Source organism: Melozone crissalis, unplaced genomic scaffold (genome assembly GCF_028551555.1).
Source record: "Melozone crissalis strain CALT ecotype California unplaced genomic scaffold, PUWL_Pcris_2 ptg000247l_1, whole genome shotgun sequence".
NCBI classification, from domain to species: domain Eukaryota; kingdom Metazoa; phylum Chordata; class Aves; order Passeriformes; family Passerellidae; genus Melozone; species Melozone crissalis.
This window is the reverse complement of record NW_026536006.1, coordinates 573340-598835: the sequence shown is the minus strand read 5'-3', so window position 1 is coordinate 598835 and position 25496 is coordinate 573340. Positions and strand designations below refer to the sequence as shown.

At 44.4% G+C, this 25496-nt stretch overlaps 1 protein-coding gene across 6 annotated transcripts in view; it reads right to left on the bottom strand.

Moving 5' to 3' along the window:
- Window positions 1-21566, bottom strand: part of ANK1 (ankyrin 1) — a 68816-nt gene extending 47250 nt beyond the window's left edge. For 5 of the 6 annotated variants that reach the window (XM_054294421.1, XM_054294424.1, XM_054294426.1 and 2 more), the window contains exon 1: window positions 20602-21566. In XM_054294421.1, coding sequence (XP_054150396.1) covers window positions 20602-20727 — 126 coding nt within the window. In that variant the 5' untranslated portion in view covers window positions 20728-21566. Of the gene's footprint in view, window positions 1-252; window positions 443-20601 lie in introns of those variants that run through there. The other variant, XM_054294427.1, reaches the window with a different exon arrangement.
- Window positions 21567-25496: the final 3930 nt, after the last annotated feature.

The following is a 25496-nucleotide window of genomic DNA, read 5'->3' as shown; positions in this document are numbered from 1 at the left end:
CAGCAATAGAAAGCAAAATGAAAGCTCTGTGGGCAGAACTGAACTGTCTCGTGGTCTGTGCTGGAGACAGCGAGCAGGAGACCTGAGGTTCCTCGCAGGTCCCTGCAGAAGCTTGGCTGGGCACAGTCCCACATGGAGGACACCGAGATGGAGCTGAAGTGGCAGATGAGGGCTGGTGACAGCAGCTCCAGGCTCTGTGCAGGGCCCAGAGCCCGCTGCGACACAACGAACGCGCCCCTTCCCCCCTTCTACCTGCACAGCAGACTCCTGCTCCAGCATCCCTTCAGGAGATCCTTGCTTGCAGCAAGAAGGCAAGGGGTCCACAGTGGTTGGTGCATGCCCTCTCTGAAAGACACGCAAGGGAGTCACACCAATGTCCAGAGGATCAGAGCTCCTGGAGATCACTCCCGTCCCACCCTTTCCTGGGGTGACCCTGCAGGGCCGCCATGGCGAGCCTGGCAGGGCTCGCCCCTCGTGCTTTGCTCCAGGTGCTCCATCCTGGCTCCAGGTGCTACATTTGGGCCAGCCTGGCAAAGGACTTGGGGTGCTGCCGGGGACCCACACACAGCTTGGGTTCTATTTCCAGCTACCATTCACCTTTTGCCACTCACAGGGTCAAGAAGGACAAGGTGTGTCACTGTCACATTTTCTGAAAAACCCCTTGCCCCTTGGGTTAATACCTTGGGTTCTATTTCCAGCTACCATTCACCTTTTGCCACTTAAAGAGTCAAGAAGGACAAGGTGTATTACTGTCATATTTTCTGAAAAATCCTCTTTACCCAGGATTTCTTCTCCTGGGAAGCTGAGAAGCCTCAGAGAAAAATGAAAACAATATTATTTCATTTGCTTCTCCTGTGTTTTGCTGCTTTGGAATGTGGTCTGGAGATTGTTTATACAACATGTGACTTGTTTATGAGAAAAATGAAAACAATATTATCTAATTTGCTTCTCCTGTGTTTTGCTGCTTTGGAATGTGGTTTGGAGACTGTTTATCCAACATGTGAATTTTTTAAGAGAAAAATGAAAACAATAATTATCTGATTTGCTTATCCTGTGTTTTGTTGCTTTGGAATGTGGTCTGGAGATTGTTTATACAACATGTGAAGAGTTTAATTTAATTTAATTGCTTAACTTAATGACCAATCATTTTCAGGCTCTGTCAGTACTCTGGAGAGAGTCACGAGTTTTCATTATTATTCTTTGTAGCCTTCTGTCTGTACCCTTTTTCTGTTCTTTAGTATAGTTTAGTATAGCACTCCAAAATAAAATAAAATAAAATAAAATATAAAATAAATAAAACAAAATAAAATAAAATAAAATAATAAATTAGCCTTCTAAGAATACGGAGTTGGATTCATCAATTCCTTCCTTTGTCCTGGGGACCCAGCAAATATCACACAAGGTGTTTCCAGCCAGGCCCTGGGGCCAAACCAGTGAGTGCACAGCCATGAGATGATCACACCTGAAAAGGCCTGAGAAATATAGGGATAAATACAGATTTTAAAATCTGCAGCTTTGAGGAAGAAACAACTGCTTTGCCAGCTGTTATCTCTTTGGGGAATTCCTATAAAACAGCCCAGCCCCACCACCAGAAAAGCTTATATAAACTGAGAGGCAGGAAAAGGAGATCAATAGAGTGTTAGGATGGCAAAATGCTTTGCATTACATAGAAATTGAGATTTTTGTACCAAGTTTAGCATTAGAGCAAAGCAGAGTCCTTACCTCAGTCTAGGGAAAACAACTTCCCTTTGCCCAGAGTCATTGACAGTCTAGATTCCCTCTAATATTTGAAATAGAACAGACTCCACCTCCAGTTCAGGCAGAGCTCAAATGTTTGTTGCCAAAGGATGGGCACTGCCACTGCTGCCTGCCTGGCACTCTGGATTCACCCTAAAAATGCTGCTGCTCGTGAATTTAGTGCAATGCAACACAGAGTCAGTGTCTATCAGTGCCTCACAAAAGCCAACACTGAGTCAAACTGGGGCTCTGCAAAGGGACATCATTTACACTAGAAAAAAAACAGGAATATTGCCTGAAAATGAGCAAATTCACATAGAGAAAAAGCAACCAAGAATTCCAGTGAAAATACCAAATAACAACGTCTGGGCACCTCAGTGGACTTTAGGGATTTTTTTGCAAACCAGGGTTCCAATATTCTCTTAAATACTGGATGCTATAATACTTATCATACCCACATGAAAATTAATTTATCCTGGGACAAGGCTCAGCATCCCCAGTGCCTCAGAGCTGTTGCATTTGGGGTTCACACCTGAGATGAAAATATTGAACTCCAGCACCTGCAGACAGAGCCAGGGGTGAGGAGAAGCTCTGTCAGAAATTTAGAAATTTTTTTTTTTTCAAGATACACAGTTCTGCCTCTGACCTTTGGAGGAACTCCTCAGCTGTGAGATGATGTAGCTGTGAAGGAATGCAAGGCTCCTTCCTGGGTTTTGGTATCTGCCATGTAACCAGAGAAGTGGCTGCCCAGAACCTGGCTGCTGCCAGGCTGCCCTCAGCTGTTCTTCCTCTCATTTAAAGGGAATGAGGGGCGGAATGTGGGCAGCAGAGAGCCTCGGACACATCGCCTTGGAGAAAAGTAAATAACGTGTAAAAAAGGGCTTTAAAAGTAAGTAATGCACAATTGGGCTTGAAAAGTAAATAATGTAAAAATGGGCTTGAAAAAGTAAATGAAATAAAAATGGGCTTTAAAAGTAGTAATGTAAAAATGGGCTTTGAAAATAAATAACGTAAAAATGGGCTTGAAAAGTAAATAATGTAAAAATGGGCTTTAAATGCAAATAATGTAAAAATGGGCTTGAAAAGTAAATAACGTAAAAATGGGCTTGAGAAAGTAAATAATATAAAAATGGGCTTTAAATGTAAATAATGTAAAAATGGGCTTTAAAAGTAAATAACGTAAAAATGGGCTTGAAAAAGTAAATAATGTAAAAATGGGCTTAAAAAGTAAATAACATAAAAATGGGCTTTAAAATAAATAATGTAAAAATGGGCTTGAAAAGTAAATAATGTAAAAATGGGCTTGAAAGGTAAATAGTGTAAAAATGGGCTTAAAAAGTAAATAATGTAAATATGGGCTTGAATATTTTGAGGAAGCTGCATGTGGCTTTGCCCAGGGAAGGAAGCACAGCCCCTCCTGAACTCAGCCACTTGAGAAATGAGAAATGAGGCCAGGCTGAGGAATGAAGAGAGCTGCTCCCTATTGAGCATTTGCACACTCTCCTGGTGCAAGGACATGGATGCACACACAGGTTCACCTTACCCCAGCTTGTCCCCTCTCTCCTTAGAGAGGAAAACCCTCCCTGTGCCCCTGCTGGGGCTCCCAGGTTCCAGTCAGCGAGCCATTATCTCAGGAAACATCAATGCAGCTCCAAAGCTGAGTCAACAACAGGAGCTGAATAATTTAAATGTTTGGCAATTCCGCTGCTGCTGCCCAGCCATGGGTAACGGCAGGTACAGAGCACAGCAGAGATGCTGTCAGGCCATTTCCTGCTCTTGGGGGAGATCAGCAGTGATGCAGGCATAAATAAGTGGGTAAGGATGCTCTTCACCTTTCCCTCTGAGGAGCTGCGCAATGTGATGGGGTGAGAGGGAGACAAAGATTTGCTGTACGCACAAATATTCCAGCCCTTGCTCTTGCCGTACACAGATATTCCAGCCCTGCTCTCTAGCTGCCTCTCCATTTCCTTTGTTGTTGATGGGGAAGCCAAATCTCTCCAAATCAGCCTAAAAACTGGCACAGAGAAGCACAGAACAAAAGAAAAGAAACCCAGTGGAAAAGAAACCCTCTGCATGAAAGAAAAGAGACCCAGCGGAAAAGAAACCCATCTGCAAGGCTCAGCAGCTATTAGAAATCTCGTCCTGCCATAGCCCTGATCTAAGAAACCATTTAGTGGTCATTTATCAGCGCAGAACTCTTTAATCTGAGGTTCCCAAAGGAAATTCAGAAGTACAAATTGAATAGATCTTCTTGAGGTTGTGTTCCTTGAACTGTGCACTGCTCCTCCAAAGGCATGGCGTTGGAGATGGAGCAGACTGCCTTGTACCAGCACAACCACAATTTAGTTCTTGGAGAGGAAGCAAACCCCAAACCAAGATGTTTCAGCAGCTTTTTTCCCCTTTCTGCACTCATACAGAGCAGAGTTTCATACCATGTGCCTCTCTGGCATCTTACCACCACTTATCAAATGCTCTTTTTGCTCATCATTTGAACAAGGCAACACAACTGAAAATCTCATCACACTTTTTTACCTTATTTATACTTATTTTTACCTTATTTATACTTATATTTACCTTATTTATACACTTATATTTTTTACTTGTACTTATTTATACTTATATCCTTTACCTTATTTATACTTATATTTACCTTATTTATACTTATATTTACCTTGTTTATACACTTATATGTTTTAGTTATACCTATTTATACTTATATCCTTTACCTTATTTATACACTCATATTTTTTACTTATACTTATTTATACTTATATACTTTACCTTATTTATACTTATATTTACCTTATTTATACTTATATTTTTTTACTTGTACTTATTTATACTTATATACTTTACCTTATTTATATTTATATTTACCTTGTTTTATAAATACTTATATTTACCTTGTTTTATAAATACTTACATTTACCTTCTTTATACACTTATATTTTTTACTTATACCTATTTATACTTATATAATTTACCTTATTTATACTTATATTTACCTTATTTATACACTTATATTTTTCACTTATTTATACTTATATCCTTTACCTTATTTGTACTTATATTTACCTAATTCATACTTATATTTACCTTACTTATACACTTATATTTTTTACTTATACTTATTTATACTTATATACTTTACCTTATTTATACTTATATTTACCTTATTTATACACTTATATTTTTTACTTATACCTATTTATACTTATATACTTTACCTTATTTATATTTATTTTTATTTATATTTACCTTATTTATACTTGTTCAGAAAGTCATATTTTCAGAGTGAAGACATGAAAGAGCTGCAAAGCTCCCAAAGGAAAGGAATATTCATGCTCCACTGTTTATGCTGCAGCTCAGTGCTGTGCTATCCTGATTTCTGCACAGATAAAGTTGTTCAAAGCAACCTCTGCATCCACCTCCCTTATCCAGTGGGCCAGAGCACATCTCACCCACAGGATCAGCACTCACTGTCTGACCCCTCTTAGAGACCAGGCAGCTCTGAGAGCAAAAACATCACCTAACTCAGCCTGAATCAGAAAATTCCCACTTCTGGGAACTCAGAATTTGGCTTTATGCCCACAATCTGGGCCAAGGGCAAATCACGTCTTAATTACTGCTCATGGTGCAGATTTCAGCTTCCATTCAGACAGGCACCATCTGAAGGATGTAACAAGACTCTTCTCAGGCTGCACTTAATGCACCTCAGCTATTGATCCTGCTGAATCCACTGCTCCTGCTGTATCTGCAAATCTATTGATAACTGAGAGATGCCTGGATGTTTTGCCTGTTTGGGAACATCAAAACCAAGAGATTTCCGTCACTTGGCTGCAGTGCATGCCTGGAGGCAGCAGACTGACTTCCTGTGAGAAAAGATGTCCCCACCTGGCAGGCAGATTGGACAGAAATCTGCTCTGCCCCTGAGCATCAGCCAGAGAGAAAGAGCTCAGATCTTGCCCTGTCGCAGACAACTTTTATGAAAAAATCCTTTCCTTGGGATTTCTTCCTCCTGAGAAGCTAGGAGGCCTCAGGAACAAAATGTAAACAATGGTTATCTGCTGCTGTGGGATGCAACAGGTGCATCTGTGATTGGTCTCATGGGGTTGTTTCTAATTAATGGCCAATCACAGTCAGCTGGCTTGGACTCTCTGTCCCAGACACAAACCTTTGTTATCATTCCTTTCTGTTCTTAGCTTAGCCAGCCTTCTGAGAACCTTTTCTTCTATTCTTTTAGTATAGTTTTAATATAATATATATCATAAAATAATAAATCAAGCCTTCTGAAACATGGAGTCAGATCCTTGTCTCTTCCCTCATCCTCAGACCCCTGTGACCACCATCACATTGCCCCACATTTTCAGTATACCTTTATTCTCAGTCTCTGAGGTCTGCACTGTGCCTAAACACCACCCAAACGATCTTGCTCTGTCATGTTCAGGCAGTTTGACAAAATATTTTCTCCTTTTAGTATGCAGTGGCCAGCAGCACTGAGATCACAAGTCTGAGCAGTGTCTATTGCTGTGACAGCACAGGGAACAGGCAGGGTGCTCAGAATTACCCGATTCCCTGCATCAAACCCTCAATCTGTCTGCAGTGCCTGTCTGCACACACACACCCCACCCTGCCACCCCCCAAAGGACATCTGCTACCTGCATGTCCCAATAAATCACGCATAAAAAAATAATGGAAAAATAATAAATGAACAGGTTTTAACTCCAAAAGCTCTTCCCATTTTCATGAAAACACCTAGAAAAATAAAAAAATAAGGTCGTAGGCAGTTCCTTAACACTTACCCGTTTTCCCCCAGCAGATATTGCTAGAGTCACCCAAATGAGCAATGGTCACAGAGCAGCAATGGATTCCCAGGGGCCATTTTACAGCGCAGGAGGAGGATGGGGCATTTTGCATTTTGCATTTTACCCAGGACACACAGCCTGACAGACTCACACTGAGGGTCAACAGCAGCCCCTTGACTGAATTTTTTTACCAAAATGTAGTTTCTTAATTGGACTCTGGTGATGGTGTTTTGATTCCTTGACTGTGCTGCTGTAGCATGCTACCCAGACAAATCAATATTATATTTTTACAGTGTTCAGCTTGATGCTCACTGCTGAAAATCCACTGTGCCCATCATACCTGGAGCTGCAGAGGGGTAGAAGAGGCACCTGAAGCCAACTTCTCAAGGATAGGCTCACTGAAGCAGTTTTGGGCTCCTACAGAGCCAATGCTTATGGCAAAGCTCAGTGCTTGTCTCCCTTGAGAGCCAATGAGAGAAATGAGAATATCTGAGGGTATAATTGGGCTGACCTACTTCCACATGGGAAGAAGGGCTCCATTCTCCTCTCCCAGACTGGAGGGAGCTGAGATGAGCAGCTCAGACACAGATTTTGCATCCCAGAGCTCCTGGGCTGGACCAGAGCATCCCCTCCCTCAGCACCACTGATGTGAGCAGAGCAGCCCTGCTGGGGCTTGATGTTCACTCCTCAAAATCCACTGTGTCCAGCATATCTGGAGCTGCAGAGGGGTAAAAGAGGCACCTGAAGCCACATCCCAAGGACAGCCACTATCCCAAGCCAATATCCCAAAGATAACCCAAAACTGAAGCAGTTTTGGGCTCCTACAAAGCCAATGCTTGTGGCAAAGCTCAATGCTTAGAGAGAAATGAGAATATCTGAGGGTATAATTGAGCTGACCTACTTCCACAAGGGAAGAAGGGCTCCATTTTACTCTCCCAGACTGGAAGGAGCTGAGATGAGCCGTTCAAACACAGGTTCTGCACCCCAGAGCTCCTGGGCTGGACCAGAGCATCCCCTCCCTCGGCACCACTGATGTGAGGAGAGCAGCCCCACTCTGCCCAACACAGCCAGCAGCAAAATCCCATGCCAGAAACATCCAAATCCTCTCAGCTGCTGTTGCCATGGCAACTCCAGAGCCAGGATCCACCAGCCTTTTGATGTTCAGATCTGCTCAAAGCGTGCAAAACGGTTAAAGTGTGAAAAATGCCATTTGGAATCCGGGGAGCTGCGTGCAGGCGCACCTGGCTGCCCTGAGGATGGGAGGCTCTCCAGGGAGGAGGAATTAATGCTGTCCAGCAGCACTTCATCTTCCTGCACAGCCCATCACTGCTGCTCCTGCGCCCCAGCTCGCCCACTTAAGGGAGTTTAATATTTAACATCAGACAAGTGCCGTTTCACAGGGTAATTTGGGTTATTAATAAAAAAAAAAAAAAATCCTCCTTCCTCCCAAGTGATGAAAATCAGGATGCTGGTATCCATTTTATCAGGGCTGGGAGCTGAGAGCCACTAACAGGGAATCCGGGAGGGGTGAACAGCCAGAACAGGGAATAATGCAGGAGGGATTGAACAGGGAATTCAGGAGGAGATGGACAGACAGAAAAAGGAATCCAGGAGGGGATGAACAACAGAGAATCCAGGAGGGGATGAATAGTCACAACAAGGAATCCAGGAGGGGGTGAACAGCCAGAAAAAGGAATCCAGGAGGAGATGAACACTAACAAGGAATCCAGGAGGGGATGGACAGCCAGAATAAAGAATCCAGGAGGGATTGAACAGCCAGAAAAAGGAATCCAGGAGGGGATGGACAGCCAGAACCAGCCAGCAGAGCCAAGTTAAATGCAGCACAATCTGGTCCCCATCTCCAGTGCATCGCAGCAGAGAGGAGGAAATAATTCCACGTGACACACAAGGTGTGCCAAGCACAGGAGGAGCTGGTGGCCAGATCCCCTCTCCAGCAGCACACACAAATCCCCTGCATGGCAAGGACACCTCTGAGCCTATGACTGCACAATGGCTCACCTTACAAAATTAACACTCTTGTAGCATTTAGCACCGTGATTCCATGAGGATTTGCAAAAAAACCAGTGCTGTCAGTGCCAGGGAATGCTTTCCTGTGGTAATCACACATCCTCTGAACAGGGAGAGACACAGAGCTGTCCTAGGATTGTCCTGGGAAACTGTGAGAAAAACAATTCTCATCTTAATCTCTGCACCTGTGGAACGTGCACATTATGGAGATTGGTTACCAAAATTTAGTTTGTTAATTGGACTCTGGCTTTGGTGTTTTGATTTATTGACCAGTTGGATCCATGTGTGTGTGGCAAGGGTGAAGGGTTTTTCATGTAGTACAGTGTAGGATGGGATAGTGATAATAAATATGTTTGATCAGTTATAATAAAATGTTTATCATAATAATAAAGAGTATGATCAGTTTTTCATGTAGTATAGTGTAGTAACAATAAAGAGTTTGATCAGTTTTTTATGTAGTATGGGATAGTGTGGTAATAATAAAGAGTTTGATCAGTTTTTCATGTACTATAATGTAGTAACAATAAAGAGTTTGATCAGTTTTTTATATGGTATAATGTAGGAACAATAAAGTGGTCAGTTTTTCATACAATATAGTGTAGTATGGTACAGTGTACTAAAAACAAAGAGTTTGATCAATTTTTCATATAATATAGTGTATTATGGGATGGTGTAGTAATAATAAAGAGTTTGATCAATTTTTCATGTACTATAATGTAGTAATAATAAAGAGTTTGATCAGTTTTTCATATAATATAGTGTATTACGGTATAATGTAGTAATAATAAAGTGTTTGATCAGTTTTTCATGCATTATGGGATAGTGTGGTAATAATAAAGAGTTTGATCAGTTTTTAATATAATATAGTGTATTATTATATGGTGGAGTAACAAAAAAGTATTTGATCAGTTTTTCATGTAGTATAATGTAGTAGCAATAAAGAGTTTGATCAGTTTTTCATATAATACAGTGTATTATGGGATAGTGTAGTAATAATAAAATGTTTAATCAGTTTTTCATGTAGTATGGGATAGTGTGGTAATAACAGAGTTTGATCAGTTTTTCATGTAGTATAATGTTGTAACAATAAAGTGATCAGTTTTTCATACAATATAGTGTAGTATGGTACAGTGTACTAAAAATAAAGAGTTTGATCAATTTTTCATATAATATAGTGTATTACGGTATAATGTAATAATAATAAAGTGTTTGATCAGTTTTTCATGTATTATGGGATAGTGTGGTAATAATAAAGAGTCTGACCAGTTTTTCATGTAGTAAAGTGTAGTAACAATAAATTTTTTGATCAGTTTTTTATTAAGTATAGTGTATTATGGGATAGTGTAGTAAAAATAAAGAGTTTGAACAGTTTTTCATATAATATAGTGTATTATGGTATAATATAGTAACAAAAAGCAGAGGCTGAGAAACCTTTTTTTGGCCAGGATGTGGCAGATATGTGAGAGCACCAGTTTTATTACAGCTGCTTTGATGGGTTACCTGCAAGGTTTGGACATAACACCCTCCAAACATGTTTGCATGCATGTTTGTTGATGCTGGTCTGTAAAAACATAGCCAAAATTAGGTCCTTGTATTCATGGTTGGGTATTTAGAGAAATTCCTTCATTCTTTGTTGTTTCTTGGCACCTCCCAATCACATCTCTGGTATGTCATATGCCTCTTCTAATGCAAAAATTATATAGATCTGTTTTCCAGGCACTTTTTTGTTCATTAAAAAAGCCCAATATTATCCCAGCAACCTGCTTGGCAAAGCTTGGCAGCAAACAGCACAGACAGCTTGAGGGTGGGGAGCTGATTGCAGCAGCTGCAGCTCCAGAAAGAGGGCAAAAATCATCTTACGTGCTTCATTTGTGGTGCTTGGTTTTCTCCACAGAAATCTCCTAAAACAATAAAGGAAACTCTGAAGCTTCATCCTTTTCTGATCTCTCTTTTTTGGGTTTTTTTGGGGTTTTTTTGGGGGTTTTTTGGGTTTTTTTTGGGGGGGGGGGTTTGGGGGGTTATTTTTTGCAGGTTTTTGGTGGTTTTGGGGTTTTTGTTTGTTGGTTTGGTTTGGGGTTTTTTAATTTATTTTTTTATTTCTCAGTGTTTTTCAATGGGTTTTTACTGTCCAGAACAAACTACAGGTTCACATCTTATCACGGTGCACCTTCTCCAGGAAAAATGCTGCGTTTATTCCTGACAAAACAGACAAAAACCACACCACCAATGCAAAGAAAAAAATCTATTCGGACTAAATCTCTCAATATGCAATGCTCCCTCTCGGTGATGCACCTTATCTCCCGTTTTCATGAGGAAGTTGCATCATTATTGCAGCTGTGAGCAGAGCATCCCCATCGGCTGCTCCAAGTGCCTTCACAGCTTTCTTGGCTCTAAGGCAGAGTGAATTAGTGAGAGATGTCAGCTCCTCTTCCCAAATATCTGCAATTTGCCCACGGTGTCTGGCTACGCAGGGAAGGCAGAGTGGATGTCCCTCATTGACCCTGCGCAGAAAATGATGATGGTGCCACACAAAACACTGAGAGCTCTGCGGGCCAGAGCTGCTGATGCCTGTGAAATGTTGGCAGGAGGCAGCAAATGCTGCTGCCTCACCTTTGGAATGGAGAGAAGGTGTTTGTGATGCATTCCTGAACTGCTGCTGGCCTTGGAGGACTTCCCTGACAGGTCTGAGGGACAATTTACAAGTTTTGAGGAGCAGTTTTGCTGATACAGCTCTGGTGGGCTGTCACAGACATCTTCTATGGAAAATCCTTTCCTTAGGGTTGAGGCTGAGTGGCCTCAGGAACAAAATGTAAACAATGGTTATCTGCTGCTGTGGAATGCAACAGGTGCATCTGTGATTGGTCTCGTGTGGTTGTTTCTAATTAATGGCCAATCACAGTCAGCTGGCTCAGAGAGAGGGTCAGAGACAGAAGCTTTTGTTATTATTCCTTCTTTTTCTATTCTTAGCTGGCCTTCTGATGAAATAATTTCTTCTATTCTTTTAGAATAGTTTTAATATAATATATATGATAAAATAATACATGAAGCCTTCTGAAACATGGAGTCAACATTCTTGTCTCTTCCCTCATCCTTGGATCCCTGCAAACACCATCACAATGGGCAACAGATATTTTATACTTCTGCCCTGTGATGCTGCAGCTCCTCTTACAGCAATCCCAGCTCCTCAGCCATTCGGCAGCAGGCTGATGAGAAGGATTTTTCATTCCCAGTCCTCACAGAAAGGGGGACAGCCTGCTTGTCCTGCATCAGAGCGGCGGCGCGGCCAAGCTGCGTGTGAGGGGAGCTGCCACGCCGTGCTCCACTGAGCAATCCCTGCTTGGACCAAACCCACTGCCGCCCCTGCGAGCTGAGGTGATCCTGCCAGGAAAAGGGCTGGGGAACTCTGCTGGAAAAGCAGAGGGAATTAAAGAATTCAGGATAAACGCTGATCCCATGCAGGCATCTCCTAGTTCAGAACCTCCTCTCCCTGCCCAAGCCAAACCAATGTTCCACAGACACCAATTCTCTTTCAGCTTTAAAGATGGGAAGAATTATAACACTCCCCACTGCAGGTAAGGCAACTTTAGCATCAAAAGCCAATTCACTAAGATTTACCCTTTTTAGAACTCTCTACCACCACCTCCTTGTTCCCGCTATCAGTCCAAGTATTTTCATTCACCACAACGGAAATGGGAAGGGGAAATAAATTTAAAAAATCACTCCAAAATAAGAGAAACTCCATGCAGAAATTCACAACTCAAGAAAACTGGGTTGTTGAAGTTTAGCATCATATTTAAGGACACAGTAGTTACTACTATAATCAAACCCATGCAAAGCATTTACAGGAGAATGTTGTTGATTCAAACAGCAGTGTGAGAACCTACAAGATATTTGTGTTTATGGTTATAGCACACAGTGAAAGCTCACACTTCAGTCATCAGCAAGGTACAGCTGATTTCCAGGCAGACCAAAGAAGGACCTTTTACTCTTCCCCTCCGTATTCAGATCAATGTAATAAAGAGCTCAGTACACAGTATTTTGTTAAAGCTGAACCTGTGTTTCACTCACCCACACCTGTCTGTCACACCCACCAAACACTGTTTATCTCACAGGATTTATCTGATTCTTTGGGGTTGTAACCAGCAAGTCCTGGGAAAGACACAGTGCTCCTCATTCCAAGCATGGCACCATGAATGGACTCAATACAGTGAATTTCCTGCAGAGTATCTGGAGAAATGACAGTGTAAGAAGGTCATCCTACCATCATAGCACTGGTGACACTGCACCTTTCCAGAGCATGACAGAAAGGTGACATTTCTGAACAGCCCTGACACACTTAGACAATTAAAACAAATCAGCATAATTCACACTCAACTTCTAACCACTGTAAGAAGGTGACAATACTTATTATTCCTTTGCAGAGACTATCACACTGGTTAAAATCCAAACATAGCTTATATTCTGCAAAGGGTTTCAGTGTGCTGTTCTCTGCATTTCCCATTTAAAAGTTCAAACTTAGGCACATGACTGTACCCTACAAATCCTGCAAACTCACCACAGGGTAGTGACAGACCATTGTGGCATTCACATTCTCTGAAAAATCCCTTTGCCCAGGATTTTGCTCCTGGGAAGCTGAGAAGCCTCAGAGAAAAGGAAAACAATTCTTATCTCATTTGCTTCTCCTGTGTTTTGCTGCTTTGGAATGTGTTTGGAGATTGTTTATGATTGTTTCATTGGTTTAATGTGAATTGTTTTGACTCTTTGGCCAATCAAGGCCAAGCTGTGTTGAGGCTCTGGAAAGAGTAATGAGTTTTCATTATTGTCTTTTTAGCATTGTGTAAGTATCCTTTCTGTATTCTTTAGTATAGTTTGGCATTCTTTAATATATTATTATAAAGTAATAATTTGCCTTCTGAGAACCTGGAGTCAGATGCATCATTCCTGCCTTTGCCAGCCATTCCCTGCAAACACAACAGACCCCAGCCTTCACTTGTGCTTGCTCTCTTGCTGGAGAACCTTTTCCTTTACACAGGAATGCTCCTGTGGCCTGGCCACACTCACACAAACGTGCACACACACTCTCTCCCTCTTTCCTCATCTCTGTACAAATATAGAAACCTCGTCTGTGTTCCAAACGCTCTCCTGCTGCTGTGTTCTCTCCTTCCTCCTCCCAAGACCAGCTGCTTTGTCCCTGCTGCAGATTTTTCACTGAGGATGCAACATTTTGAAGCCCCAAATTTACCACTGTCCCCTACACTCGCAGCCCCTACACAGAGATGTGAGGCTCTGGCACAAAGTTTCACCCAGTCAGCAAAATCTGGTTTGCAAATAGAAAAGGGAGCTTGGATTTTTTTTGCCGCTGCTTGCAGAGTCGAGGCTCAGAACATGACATAATCATCTGTGAAAGAAAATGTGAATTTTCAGATGGTTCTGTCAGGCTGAGAAGTGCCCTTAGAGAGAGAAGGTGGCAGGAGCTTCCTTCCACATAGGAAGCTGCCCTGTGCTCACTGAAAGTTTTAACAAGTCTGGTCTATTCAGTCCAGAACTAAGGTTTTTAGAGCCTAGCCTGGTGGCATTTTGAGAGCTGGAGGTGAGGACTGCAAGAAAGATGTAAAATAGGCCAGGGAGCCCAGAAACCTCCACCATCCTTGATCCATCACACCCCTGGTGATGCTGCTACACCTTTCCAGACCATGACAGAAAGATTACATTTCTGAACAACCCTGACACACTTGGACAATTAAAACAAATTAGCATGATTCAGACTAAACTTCTAATTTTAGCACTCTGTAAATCTGCTTTCTTTTGAGCTCAGACCTAGCTTGCTTTCCTTTGATCTCAGCTCTACCTCAGCATCACCACACTGCAGGTGGCTTCCTGTGCAGGACAGACCGAGCCCACCAGGCTGTCACACGCAGGATTTTCGTGCTTTTTGTGCTCACCCTCCTGCAAGCATTTGCTCCTGCAAGCGTTTGCTGCCTGCATTCAGCCAGTGCCCTCCTGGGGCAGGTGTCCTGGCCAGGGGACAGGGCACAGCTTGAACAGAACCTGCTCCTGAGACACATTTCTGAATGCTACAGGGCTTCAGAGGCTGCTCACCTCGTTTTCAGCACAGAGGGCTCGCCAGGCACATACAGATGCTGTTATCACCTGAATAATTTAAGAGGCTGCGGAGCAGCAGCGCAGAATAGCACCAACATCCCTCTCCAGTGCTTTCTGCCATCCCTGCAGCAGTGGGTTCTGCTCCTGCCCAGCATCCCTCACATCCAGGTGCCCATTTTCTGCTCCTGTTTGTCCCCTCATCATGGGGAAAGGAGACAAAGCAGCTCTTGTGTTCCAGCAAGGTCCTTTCTCCTGCTGAGCTCCAGTTTGCAGGTAAATACCAGCACACCTCCAGCAGCTAGTGAGGGCCCTGGGGGCTCACAGCCAGCCATGCCACACCTCTGGCAGCACCTACAGCCTCTGAATGCAGGAATCTCAGTGATCCAGTGATGGCACAGTGACCACCCATGGGAGCAGGACACAGCAGAGCTCAGAACCCAGTTATCACTGGGGTGTTCTGAGCCATCTGCAGCTGGCTCTGCTGAAATGCTCTGCCCTCCTTCTGTCTGCATCACTCTTCTCTCAGCATCCTTTGTGAGCCCAGAGCAAGCTGAAGGCTGCTGCAAAGGAGCAGCATTGGAAGGGATGCAGACGGAACGAACCCAGCGGCTGCTCCTTGGCAGCGCTCCAGCAGCGATTTCTCACCCCAGTTTCTCGTGCGCTCATTGCATAATTCTGACCGAGGTGTCTCGGTTTTCTGCCTCAGAATGCCGAGCTCAGACCACCCTGATACACCCTATCAGTGAATTGAGTGGCTGTGGCCTCTTTTGCTTGTCACACACAAAGCACAGGCGCAGCCACCCCGCACAGTGTGACTGTCCTTCTGAGGAATCATCATCTGTAATTGCTCCTCTGTCTGATTGAGTTTGTGTTGGTCCAAACCCTGCCCGACTTGCTCTAGATACCACATTTCCCCAGCTTCCAAAGGAGGGGAATATTAATCCATGTGAAACATTCTCATCAGCATCCTCCACGTCGCCCCAATTAGCTCAGCGCTGCCTCTACCTCACACACCTCAGCTCAGAGATTCTTCTGACAGTCGTTATCAGCCTTTTTATTGCACAAATTTATCCCTTATCCATGCTTGAATACAGGAAGGGGGTCACTTGATCCTCTGCCCTCCCTTAGCTCTTCCCCACCATTTCACTCCAGCTCTGTCCCTGCCAAATGGAAACACCTTGCTCTCACTTTCCCCCTAAATCCAAACCCACTCTCACAGATTTCTTGCCTCCCTTCCCCAAAGCACCCTCCTGGCAGGATGTGTCTCAGTGTGTAATCCTGAGCACTAAAACATTTCCACGCAGAGCAGTGCAGCACCAAGGATGGGTGCCAGACTGAAATGGGGAGATCCACGAGCCCTCAGGCTGATCTGCATGCTGTTTTCAGGAAACTAGCAACCAGAAAAGAAGCCAAGGAGTTTTAGGCAGGGAGTTTGTTATTAGGAATCACTTGCTAATCAAGAACTCGTTGTGGGAGATGCTCTACAAATCCATAGCAAGAGACTTCTTACTGTTGAACACTTGCAAGACAAAGAAAGCAGAGAGAAGCAGAAAGAGAAAAGAGTTTTGTTCCTTATTTTACCTTCCCTGCCCCCCTGCCAGAAAAAAATAAAAGAAGAAAAAGAAAGGAAAAAAAAAAAAAAGAAAGAAGGAGAAGGAGAAGGAGAAGGAGAAGGAGAAGGAGAAGGAGAAGAAGAAGAAGAAGAAGAAGAAGAAGAAGAAGAAGAGGTAAATTCAGGCAACCTTGTTCCCAAGCAAAGTTTGCTCTGAAGGTTCTGAGAGGATCTATCACATCTTTCATAATTTAAACACTGATAGGAATCACCACAAGAATTTCCCTTCAAGCTTTTGGTTAGATTGTTATTTAATACTATAGCCCCAGTTATGCTGCACAGAGCCTGAATATGCTCTGACATGTGCACCTGAGGAGTTCTTTGCACAGTATTGGAAGTCCTCCTGCTATTTGCACTCTTTTCAAAGACATTTTAGAGGTTCCAGCCTCCTGTGTGTCCACTGAGAAGTGCAGCTGGGATCTGCACCTTTGTGGAGAGGCAGATGAAGGTGCCTGCCCCTCTTTATACTTGATGAAATATTTGGGTGAATTTAGTACCAGGATAAGTTCTTCAATAGGAAGAAAGATTTCCATGGAAGTACTAACTTTTATTTATTAGTCTCAGTTAAAGTTAGGTTACAATGCCACCAGCATTGTGGACCACCTGGAACAGCTGCAAGTTGCTTGAATATTTATATTTGAGATAAAGGGCAAGCCAAGTGCTCTGGGCCCCAGTTTGGGCCCTTTCTAACCCATTTGGTGAGCTCTGCCAATGCTTCCATAAATTCATTCCTGGCAAGGGATTTGGTCCATTTTCTGCCTTAACTACAATGGTCACATGCAACTCAAAAAGAACTCAAATAACTGTGTTCACATTATAAGAGCTGCCTCACAAACAGCGTCAGGACATCACTTTTCTACTTTTCCACTTTTCCAATGTGTTTTGGTGGTGCCCACTGGCCCTGGCAAGGCCAGGACTGCCTTTGAAGTGATCTTCATGATTTCCCTTCCTGCTGAGGCAGCCTCACCACATCTGCAGGGAAGGGAAGGAAATGTTCTTGCCTATGGCTGCCTCTCAAAACCACAAAAAGGAGACATTCAGCTGCACCCAAAGCACAGATATTGCTCCTGTCAATCCCTGCTTCCCTGTCAGGGCAGAAACTCCGCGTGCAGCCCTGCAGCAGTGACAGAATGGCTCTGGTCCCCCTTAATATTGAAAACACAGAGATTTGAAGCTGGGATCCTGCAGCAGGAACAGCAAGGAGCCAGCCCAGAGATGCTTGGCACATTCTCTAATAGCAGTGATCTTGTGTTCATTCACACTCTATTTTGCTCATTTGTCTGCAGGGCATCATCAGAAGTCACAAACGCATCATGCCACAGCCCTGGTAACTCTTCATTTTTCCATTAAATGTAGGAACACACAGAAATATTGAAAACTTGGCCTCTGGGGTCACCCTAAGATTGAGACAACCCCCGGGCACTCTGCAGAGCAGGAACACCCCAGGACATGCCTGGCAGCTCTGCCCAAAGCAGAAATATTCCTGGAATGGACAGGGAGCCTGGAGGAGTGGCAAGGAGCCATTCCTTAAATCCCTGATGCAGGCAAATGAAAACTCAGCTGTCATCATCTGAATATTGGAGGGAATGTTGGAGAAGGGACAAGGTTCTACATCTGGACTGTGCTCATGCCAAGAGAAAAACAAGAGGTGGAGAGCACATGGACAGAACAAGGTCAATCAGGTTATCATTACACAAACCCCAAGGAATTGCACTTAATACAAAACCCAAGAAATTGCTGCGGAAACTGGAAAGCAACAAATACAACCATGGAGATTGTACGAATACAACCATCCAAGGAGAAGGTTTTTGGGCAATACAGGATTAAATAACAGAATTTACTGCCTCAAAGTGTCACAGAACACAAGGTTCTTGCAGGATACAGCCATGCAGTTCATGGGACACATACAACCAACAAAAACTCCAGGAAATGCTGGTGGATAATAAACTGAAGGCATAACAGCAGCTCTCATGGAATGGGATGAGAAGATATTTCATCCTGAGGCCATCATCTCCATCTCCCCTGCTTTGTGTCATGCTAAGGCTTTCCTGGATCATAAGTTGTACCTTTACTAACTTTTATTTCAGCTGTGCTTGGTGAAATGAAAGTTAGCAGAGGTATAACTCTACTATCAATGATATCAATGAAATCAATGACACCCCGCACTGTGCAAACACCAGGTGAATGAAAACCATCTGCTGTGTCTGTGTACACAGCAAGGTACAGCTGGCAGGAGGAAGAGGAGGAAGAGGAGGGGCAGAGGAAGGAGTCAGTGACATCTCAGTGGTTCCAGCGCATCCCAACAGACGCTGCCAGGGCCTTGGGCATGGGCACCACGCGAGTCCCATGCAGCTCACAGGGCACAAACAGGCACTGAGCAAACCCAAATCAACCCCCGAGAACTGCAGCAAAGCAGGGTGAGGGATCCCAGCACGTCCTGGCAGAAAGATTCCAATATATCCTGCCTGGCCCCAAGGAGATTGCACAGGAAAAACACTGGCACTGAGGCTTTGGGGCAGGGGTGATGAAGTGAAGGGAGACGACCATCCGATTGATGAGCATCGAACTCCGATTTATTGATCCACCAGGCACGTTTTATAACAGTGTTAATTAAGCTCATACATATCGCAAAACCTGAGCTCATCATAGGCTACAGATTACACATTAATCCCTCCTTTTGTTTTCAATGCCTGTGGTTTGCTATTGAAACCAAGATTTGTTTTCTCACCCTGATATGAACGGTTCTCAAGGCCTCCATGTTTGTCACTTTTGCTTTCCCAAAGCAGCCAAGGACAGAATGTTTACCTGTTATGAAAAAACAGCCTGAGAACTCTGCTGTTTACAGAAATGTGCCTGAGAACTTTGTTGTTTACAGAAACAGGCTTGAGAATTGCTGCTTACAGCTGCCTTTTTACTTTTCCATCAGCTGTATATCTTCATGGCCTCTTTCTTTGAGCCATGTTTGAACCAAGCTCTCCACACAGGGGTAACAAGAGACACCAGAAAAACGTCCTGATGTGGTGGTTCCTCACACCACATCCCCTTCAAAGCCCTCAGGGAAGCTGCTCCATCAGCAAGAGGCCCTGCAGGGAGCAGCCTGCAAGCACCCAGCAATTATTATCAGTGGAGGAGGAGGATCTGGCACGACAGACCCCACACTGAACCCCCCAGCTGCCTGCAGGCCTCGCATCTGCCCTATGTACCCACTAAGGACTCACTGTCTGTGGTCACAGACCTGTCCAGGCTGCCCTGGCCCAGCTTTAGGACAAGCAGGGCTCTGCTCAGCACCCTCAGGGCCCAGCTGTGAGGATGCTCCACCAGCAGAGCTCTGCTGTGAGGCTCCTGCTCACTGGGGCCACAGGGAAATCTCCAGCACTCAAAGGCAGAGCAGGAGCCCACCTGAGCATCCCTGTGCCACAGCCTCCTGTCAGAGAAATCCTCGGTTATCCTTGGCTTCACCTCTCTCCTCGCTGCCTTCCTGCACTGGTGCATGGCACAGAAACCCTCAGAGCGTGCTGAGATAAGAACATTCAGGTTCCAGAGGTCTTCAAGGGGCAGCAAAGCTATCTTAGCAAGATGCCCACTCGTGCAGCAAGGAAAAAACTGCCAAAAGTGACTTTTCAGGGAGGATCTAGAGCTCCAAACAGCATGCTGGTAGCAGCAGAAGGGACAGACACCTCTGTGCTGTCCCTGATTCCCCTCACCTGCTGGATGACCCCTGTCCCATGCACAAATACAGCAGCAGAGCCCACAGAGCTCTGCACAAAAATGCCTTCTCTGTCAGGAGTCTGCTCCTGCTGTGCCCTGGTTTCAAAATTCTGCATGGCAAGAATATCCTACCCCCTCTCAATATCCTGGTGCAGGTTAAGCAAGGGATGGGGTGGGCAGCAAAATGAGTCTTTCACTAAAAAAAGGGGTGGGGGTCTCACGTTCCTTAGCCCTGAACATACAAAGCGATTGTGGGAAACTGCAGGAAGCCAGAAAACAGGATTTTTATCATAGAGATCAAATCTGTTACTGGGTCTAGTAAGCTGCCTGGGTAAAGCCCTCAGTTCCCTTATCCCCTCATTGGGTTTTTTTTATATCTGAGCTCCCTCCCTCTCTCCCCCAGCTCCCCGCAAGCTGTCAGGGTAAACAGCAGATTTCTGCTCCCAAAAGTTGTCCTGTGTTTGCCACACTGTTCCTCTGCCATATCCGACATGCTGCCTGCACACAGGGGACCTCTGTGCCCCTGTGCCATGCTGTGCCCACCCTGCCGTGCCCCCAGACAGAGCACAGGCTCATTGCAGGGCTGCAAACCCCAGCAGCAGCACTGACCTTTTTCTTCCTGTCCCGAGAGCGGTTCCTGCGCTTGCGGTTGGATTCCTCCTTCTCCTTCTGCTCCTGCAGAGCCTGAGCCTCGATGTCTTTGATTTTCTTCAGCTGCTTAGCGGCTTGAGCCATGGCTGGTCACGCTGCAGTCCCCTCCGGAGCTCACACCTGCACTTTTTGTGCAGCACTCTCCTATTCCTGGCCGGGGGAATGCGTTCCCCTCTCCCAGACGCTGCCGACCCAGATGAGTGTGAAAGCAGCGATGGGAGGAAAATTGGAAGCAGTCAGTGAGCCCCAAAGGACAGCCAGCGTCTCCAGGTAGCTGCTAGATGGAAGCTGGGACCACTTTATGAGCCACGAATAACCCCAAATCCAGGTGTTCCAGAGGTTCTCCGCACCATTGCAGCAGCCCTTGGCCGTGCTGGCACATCACGCAGGCAGGAGCCTTCTGGTGGGACAGGGCGCTGGGCTGGTGTTGTGCTCTCCCTCCCTCACTGCTCCTCCCGCAGTGGGGAAAAAAGCTGCAGGCAGTCAGCCACAGGAAGGAAAATAACTCCCAGCAATTAATGCCTGGTGACAATAGAGGAGCGGTGGAGAAGGAGGCCGATGCATTTCATCCGACTCCTGAGTTCTCTGTGGCAAAGCCTAAAGAGCAGCAAGCTGCATCTTGTTCAGTCAGGGGCTTTTCCACTGCAGTGCCTGCTGAGGCAGGCACATATTCCAGGCTCTCCAATTCTCTTCCTCGCAGTCAGGCTGTGTGCAGCAGCAGCAGCAGCCGCCGCATCGCTCACTCACTCTCCCGGTTATGGTTCCATCCTCCTGCAAAGGGAGCAGTGGGGAATGGCTGCATTGCTCAGCAGGCAGGCAGGCAGCATCCCTGCTCAGGAAGCAGCAGATTCTGCAAAGGATGTGCCAAGTGCTGGAGCAAAGTGCGGCTCAGCAGCATCCTTCCTTCCTTCCCTGCTCGCATCTCCCCGCTGACTGAGCAGCGAGGGGAGGGGAGGGATCTGAGCCGTGAGCAGGAGGCAGAAATGAAGGGTTCAGTTCTGCTCTTCACACAGCAGCAGCAGCAGCAAAGTAAACCCAAGCTGCCAGCTCCTGCCTGCCCAGGCATCCCCAGAGCTCAAATCCTCTCTGAGGGTACCCAGAGTCAGCCATTCCTGCTCTACACAGAGCCCTGCATTTCTCCTGCTGCTGTTTTCCAAAAGAGCAAACAATTCCAGGTTGGAACGCAGGGGTGAGGCCTGGAGGAATGACTTTATAGGGCACCAGTATGTAATGGGACCAGGATAAAACCAGGATGGGGTTTTTGGGGTGGGCTCTTCGTGGGGACCACGGCATCACCTGCAGCAAAGTGTGCTTATCAGGCACCTCTGAGCATCCCTGCCTTTATCAGCCCAGTTCTTGACTTTGGTTCCTGCAAAAAGCACCACCAGTGTGTCAGGGGACCAGGATAAAACCAGGATGGGTTTTTTTGGCGTGGGCTCTTCGTGGGAACCACACCATCCCCTGCAGCAAGGTGTGCTCCTGAGCAGCCCTGCCTTTATCAGCTCCGTTCTTGTCCCTTGCCAAAAACATTTCCTAGGTGCAAACCCATGGGCAGAGCAGCCATGGAAAACTGTCTGCACAGGGGGAACTCTGCAAATGCTGCACTTTTCTGGAACCGGCTCCCCAAATTCTGGGCAGTTGTGATAAAAGATGGCAAAGCAGGGGTTAATGTCAATTCCTCATCTACCTGACAGTCACAGGTTGTTTAGACTGGAGAGAAGCTGAGATGCAAACTTAATTGTGCACACATTGTAGGTCACTTTTTTGCTAGAGTAAATTTTCTTGCCTTTTTCCCCTTTTGTTTCTTTTCCCTTTGAAGTTCCCCCAGTTCTGTTGCTTTACCCATAGACCAAGCAGTGCTAAAACCAAGAAAAAAGACTGGCACACCATACAGTTTTTAAAGAATATGATGACTGATAACATAGAGAAGGTCCTGATAAAATATGAAGGGCAGGAAATGATTAAATTTTAAAATGTGTTTCCTGGTGCAGCTTTAGTTCTGTGCGTTTTTCCCACATCGATAAATAATACACTCAAGTCTACATACAGCTGCACATCTTTTTATAGCAATGTTCTCTCAATGCCCATGGGGAAAAGAAAAAAAATCACAAAATTAAATGGAAGCTGCAGAATTTAAATGCTCCACAGACAGGAGGGAGCTGGGAGCTCCTTTCAATAGGACTATCACCCTAATAATAATAAAATAAAAAATATCACCCTAATTGAGCCTCCACCACACAAGTCCTTTGCTGGGGACTGAGGCTAAGGAAACATTGCCATAACTGATGGCAGTTGTCAAAATTAACCATAATAATTAACCATAACTAATTGTCAAAATTAACCATAACACACTGGGAGCGCCTCACTTCGAGATGTTGGACTAAATCAGCTCTCTGCTAGTTTGCATTTCTTTCTGTGGAATTTTCTAATTTTTCAAAACAGGGAACTTGATAATGACACCAAATTCTGCTGTGTGCAGTAAACTCATTTCTCTCAAACATTCTGGGCATTAGAGCCTCCCTGAGCTCCCTGCAAGACCCAAATTCGCCTGAGCCTTTGCTCCAGTCCTGCCTTGAGGTGTTTGTGGGTCCCCAGAATGAGGGAAGAGATGAGAATCTGACTTCATGTTTCTCAGAATGCTGATATTATTATATTATATTATATTATATTATATTATATTATATTATATTATATTATATTATATTATATTATATATTTCTATACAATATAATATATAATAAATAGATTATATTAATACATTTATCAATATTAATTTATTAATGAATATATTAAAAATTTTATTTAATATATTAATTAATTAATTAATTTTCATATATAATATAATTACAATATACTGTTTAATATAATATAATATAATATAATATAATATAATATAATATAATATAATATAAATTCTATATATTGATATAACAAATATTATATTGTTAATACTACAATAGAATTATATTATATTATATTATATTATATTATATTATATTATATTATATTATATTATATTATATTATATTATATTATATATGCTATACTAAAACTATACTAAAGAAATAGAGAAAAGATTCCATCAGAAGAAGAGAATGCTAATAAAAACTCGAGATTGACTTCTCAGAGTCTGACACAGCTGGATTGAGATTGCTCATTAAGAAAACACAATTCACATGGAGCCAATCAAAGATGCACCTGTTGGCGAGCAACCTCCAGGCCACATTCCAACTCAATCAGATAATTATTGTTTACATTTCTTTTCTGAGGCTCCTGAGGAGAAAAACCCTGGTGAGAGGATTTTTCATAAAACATCGTGGTGACACTTCCAGGTTCCAAGGCTTAGGCAGGGTCAGAGCTCAGCATCTGTGGGGTGGCTGAGCTGCACTCCCGCCTTTGGCGCAAGAATTCCTTTTTTCCCGATGTCAAGAAATCGCGCTGCAGCCAGCAGGAGCATCCCCCCTCCCGGCTGCGGCAGGACACAACCCCTGCTACACTCAGATCCCAGTCTTAACTGCTTGGAAGCCAGAACAGAGCAGAAGCAGCAAATAACCAAAAATTGATGAAGAAGATGCTGAGGCTGGCCACACTTTGCATGCTCACAGATTCAGAGAATGCTGTGGGTATGATATTGAGATGTCTCAGCTGCTAAAAACCAAAATTCCTGGGTTTCTACACGCAAATCCCACCTCTTAACTCTCTACAAACCAGAGCAGAGTGAGCACAGAGCAGGAGCAGCAAATAACCAGGAACTGATGGGAGAAGATGCTGAGGCTGGCCAGGCTTTGCAGCTTTGGAGAACGCTGTGGGCATGCAGCTGAGATGTTTCAGCTGCTAAAAAGCAAAATTCCTGGGTTTCTACACACAGATCGCATCTCTTAACTCCTTGGAAGCCAGAACAGAGTAGGAGCAGCAAATAACCAGGGACTGATGGAGAAGACGCTGAGGCTGGCCAGGCTTTGCGTGCTCACAGCTTTGGAGAACGTTATGGGCGTGTGGTTAAGATGTCTCAGCTGCTAAAAAGCAAAATTCCTGGGTTTCATGTACAGATCCCACCTCTTAACTCCTTGGAAGCCAGGGCAGCGTGAGCACAGAGCAGGAGCAGCAAAAACTGATGAAGGGGATGCTGAGGCTGGCCAGGCTTTGAGAATGTTGTGGGCAAGAAGTTGAGATGTCTCAGCTGCTAAAAAGCAAAATTCCTGGGTTTCTACATGCAAATCCCACCTCTTAACTCCCTACAAACCAGAGCAGAGTGAGCACAGAGCAAGAGCAGCAAATAACCAGGGACTGATGAAGGTTGGCCAGGCTTTGCATACTCAGAGCTTCGAAAAACACTGTGGGCATGAGGTTGAGATGTCTCAGATGTTAAAAAGCAAAATTCCTAGGTTTCTACACACAGATCCCACCTCTTAACTCCTTGGAAGCCAGCACAGGGCAGGAGCAGCAAAGAACCAGAGACTGATGGAGGAGATGTTGAAGTTAGCCAGGCTTTGCATGCTCTCAGCTTCGAAGAACACTCTGGGCATGAAGTTGAGATGTCTCAGATGCTAAAAAGCAAAATTCCTGGGTTTCTACACACAGATCCCACCCCTTAACTCCTTTACAAGCCAGAGCAGAGAGAGCACAAAACAGGAGCAGGCAAAGAACAAGGAATTTATGGAGAAGATGCTGAGGCTGGCCAGGCTTTGCAGCTTTGGACAATGCTGTGGGCATGCAGCTGAGATGTCTCATATGTTAAAAAGCAAAATTCCTGGGTTTCTGCACAGGCAAATAACCAGGAACTGATGGAGAAGATGCTGAGGCTGGCCAGGCTTTGCAGCTTTGGAGAACACTGTGGGCATGCAGCTGAGATG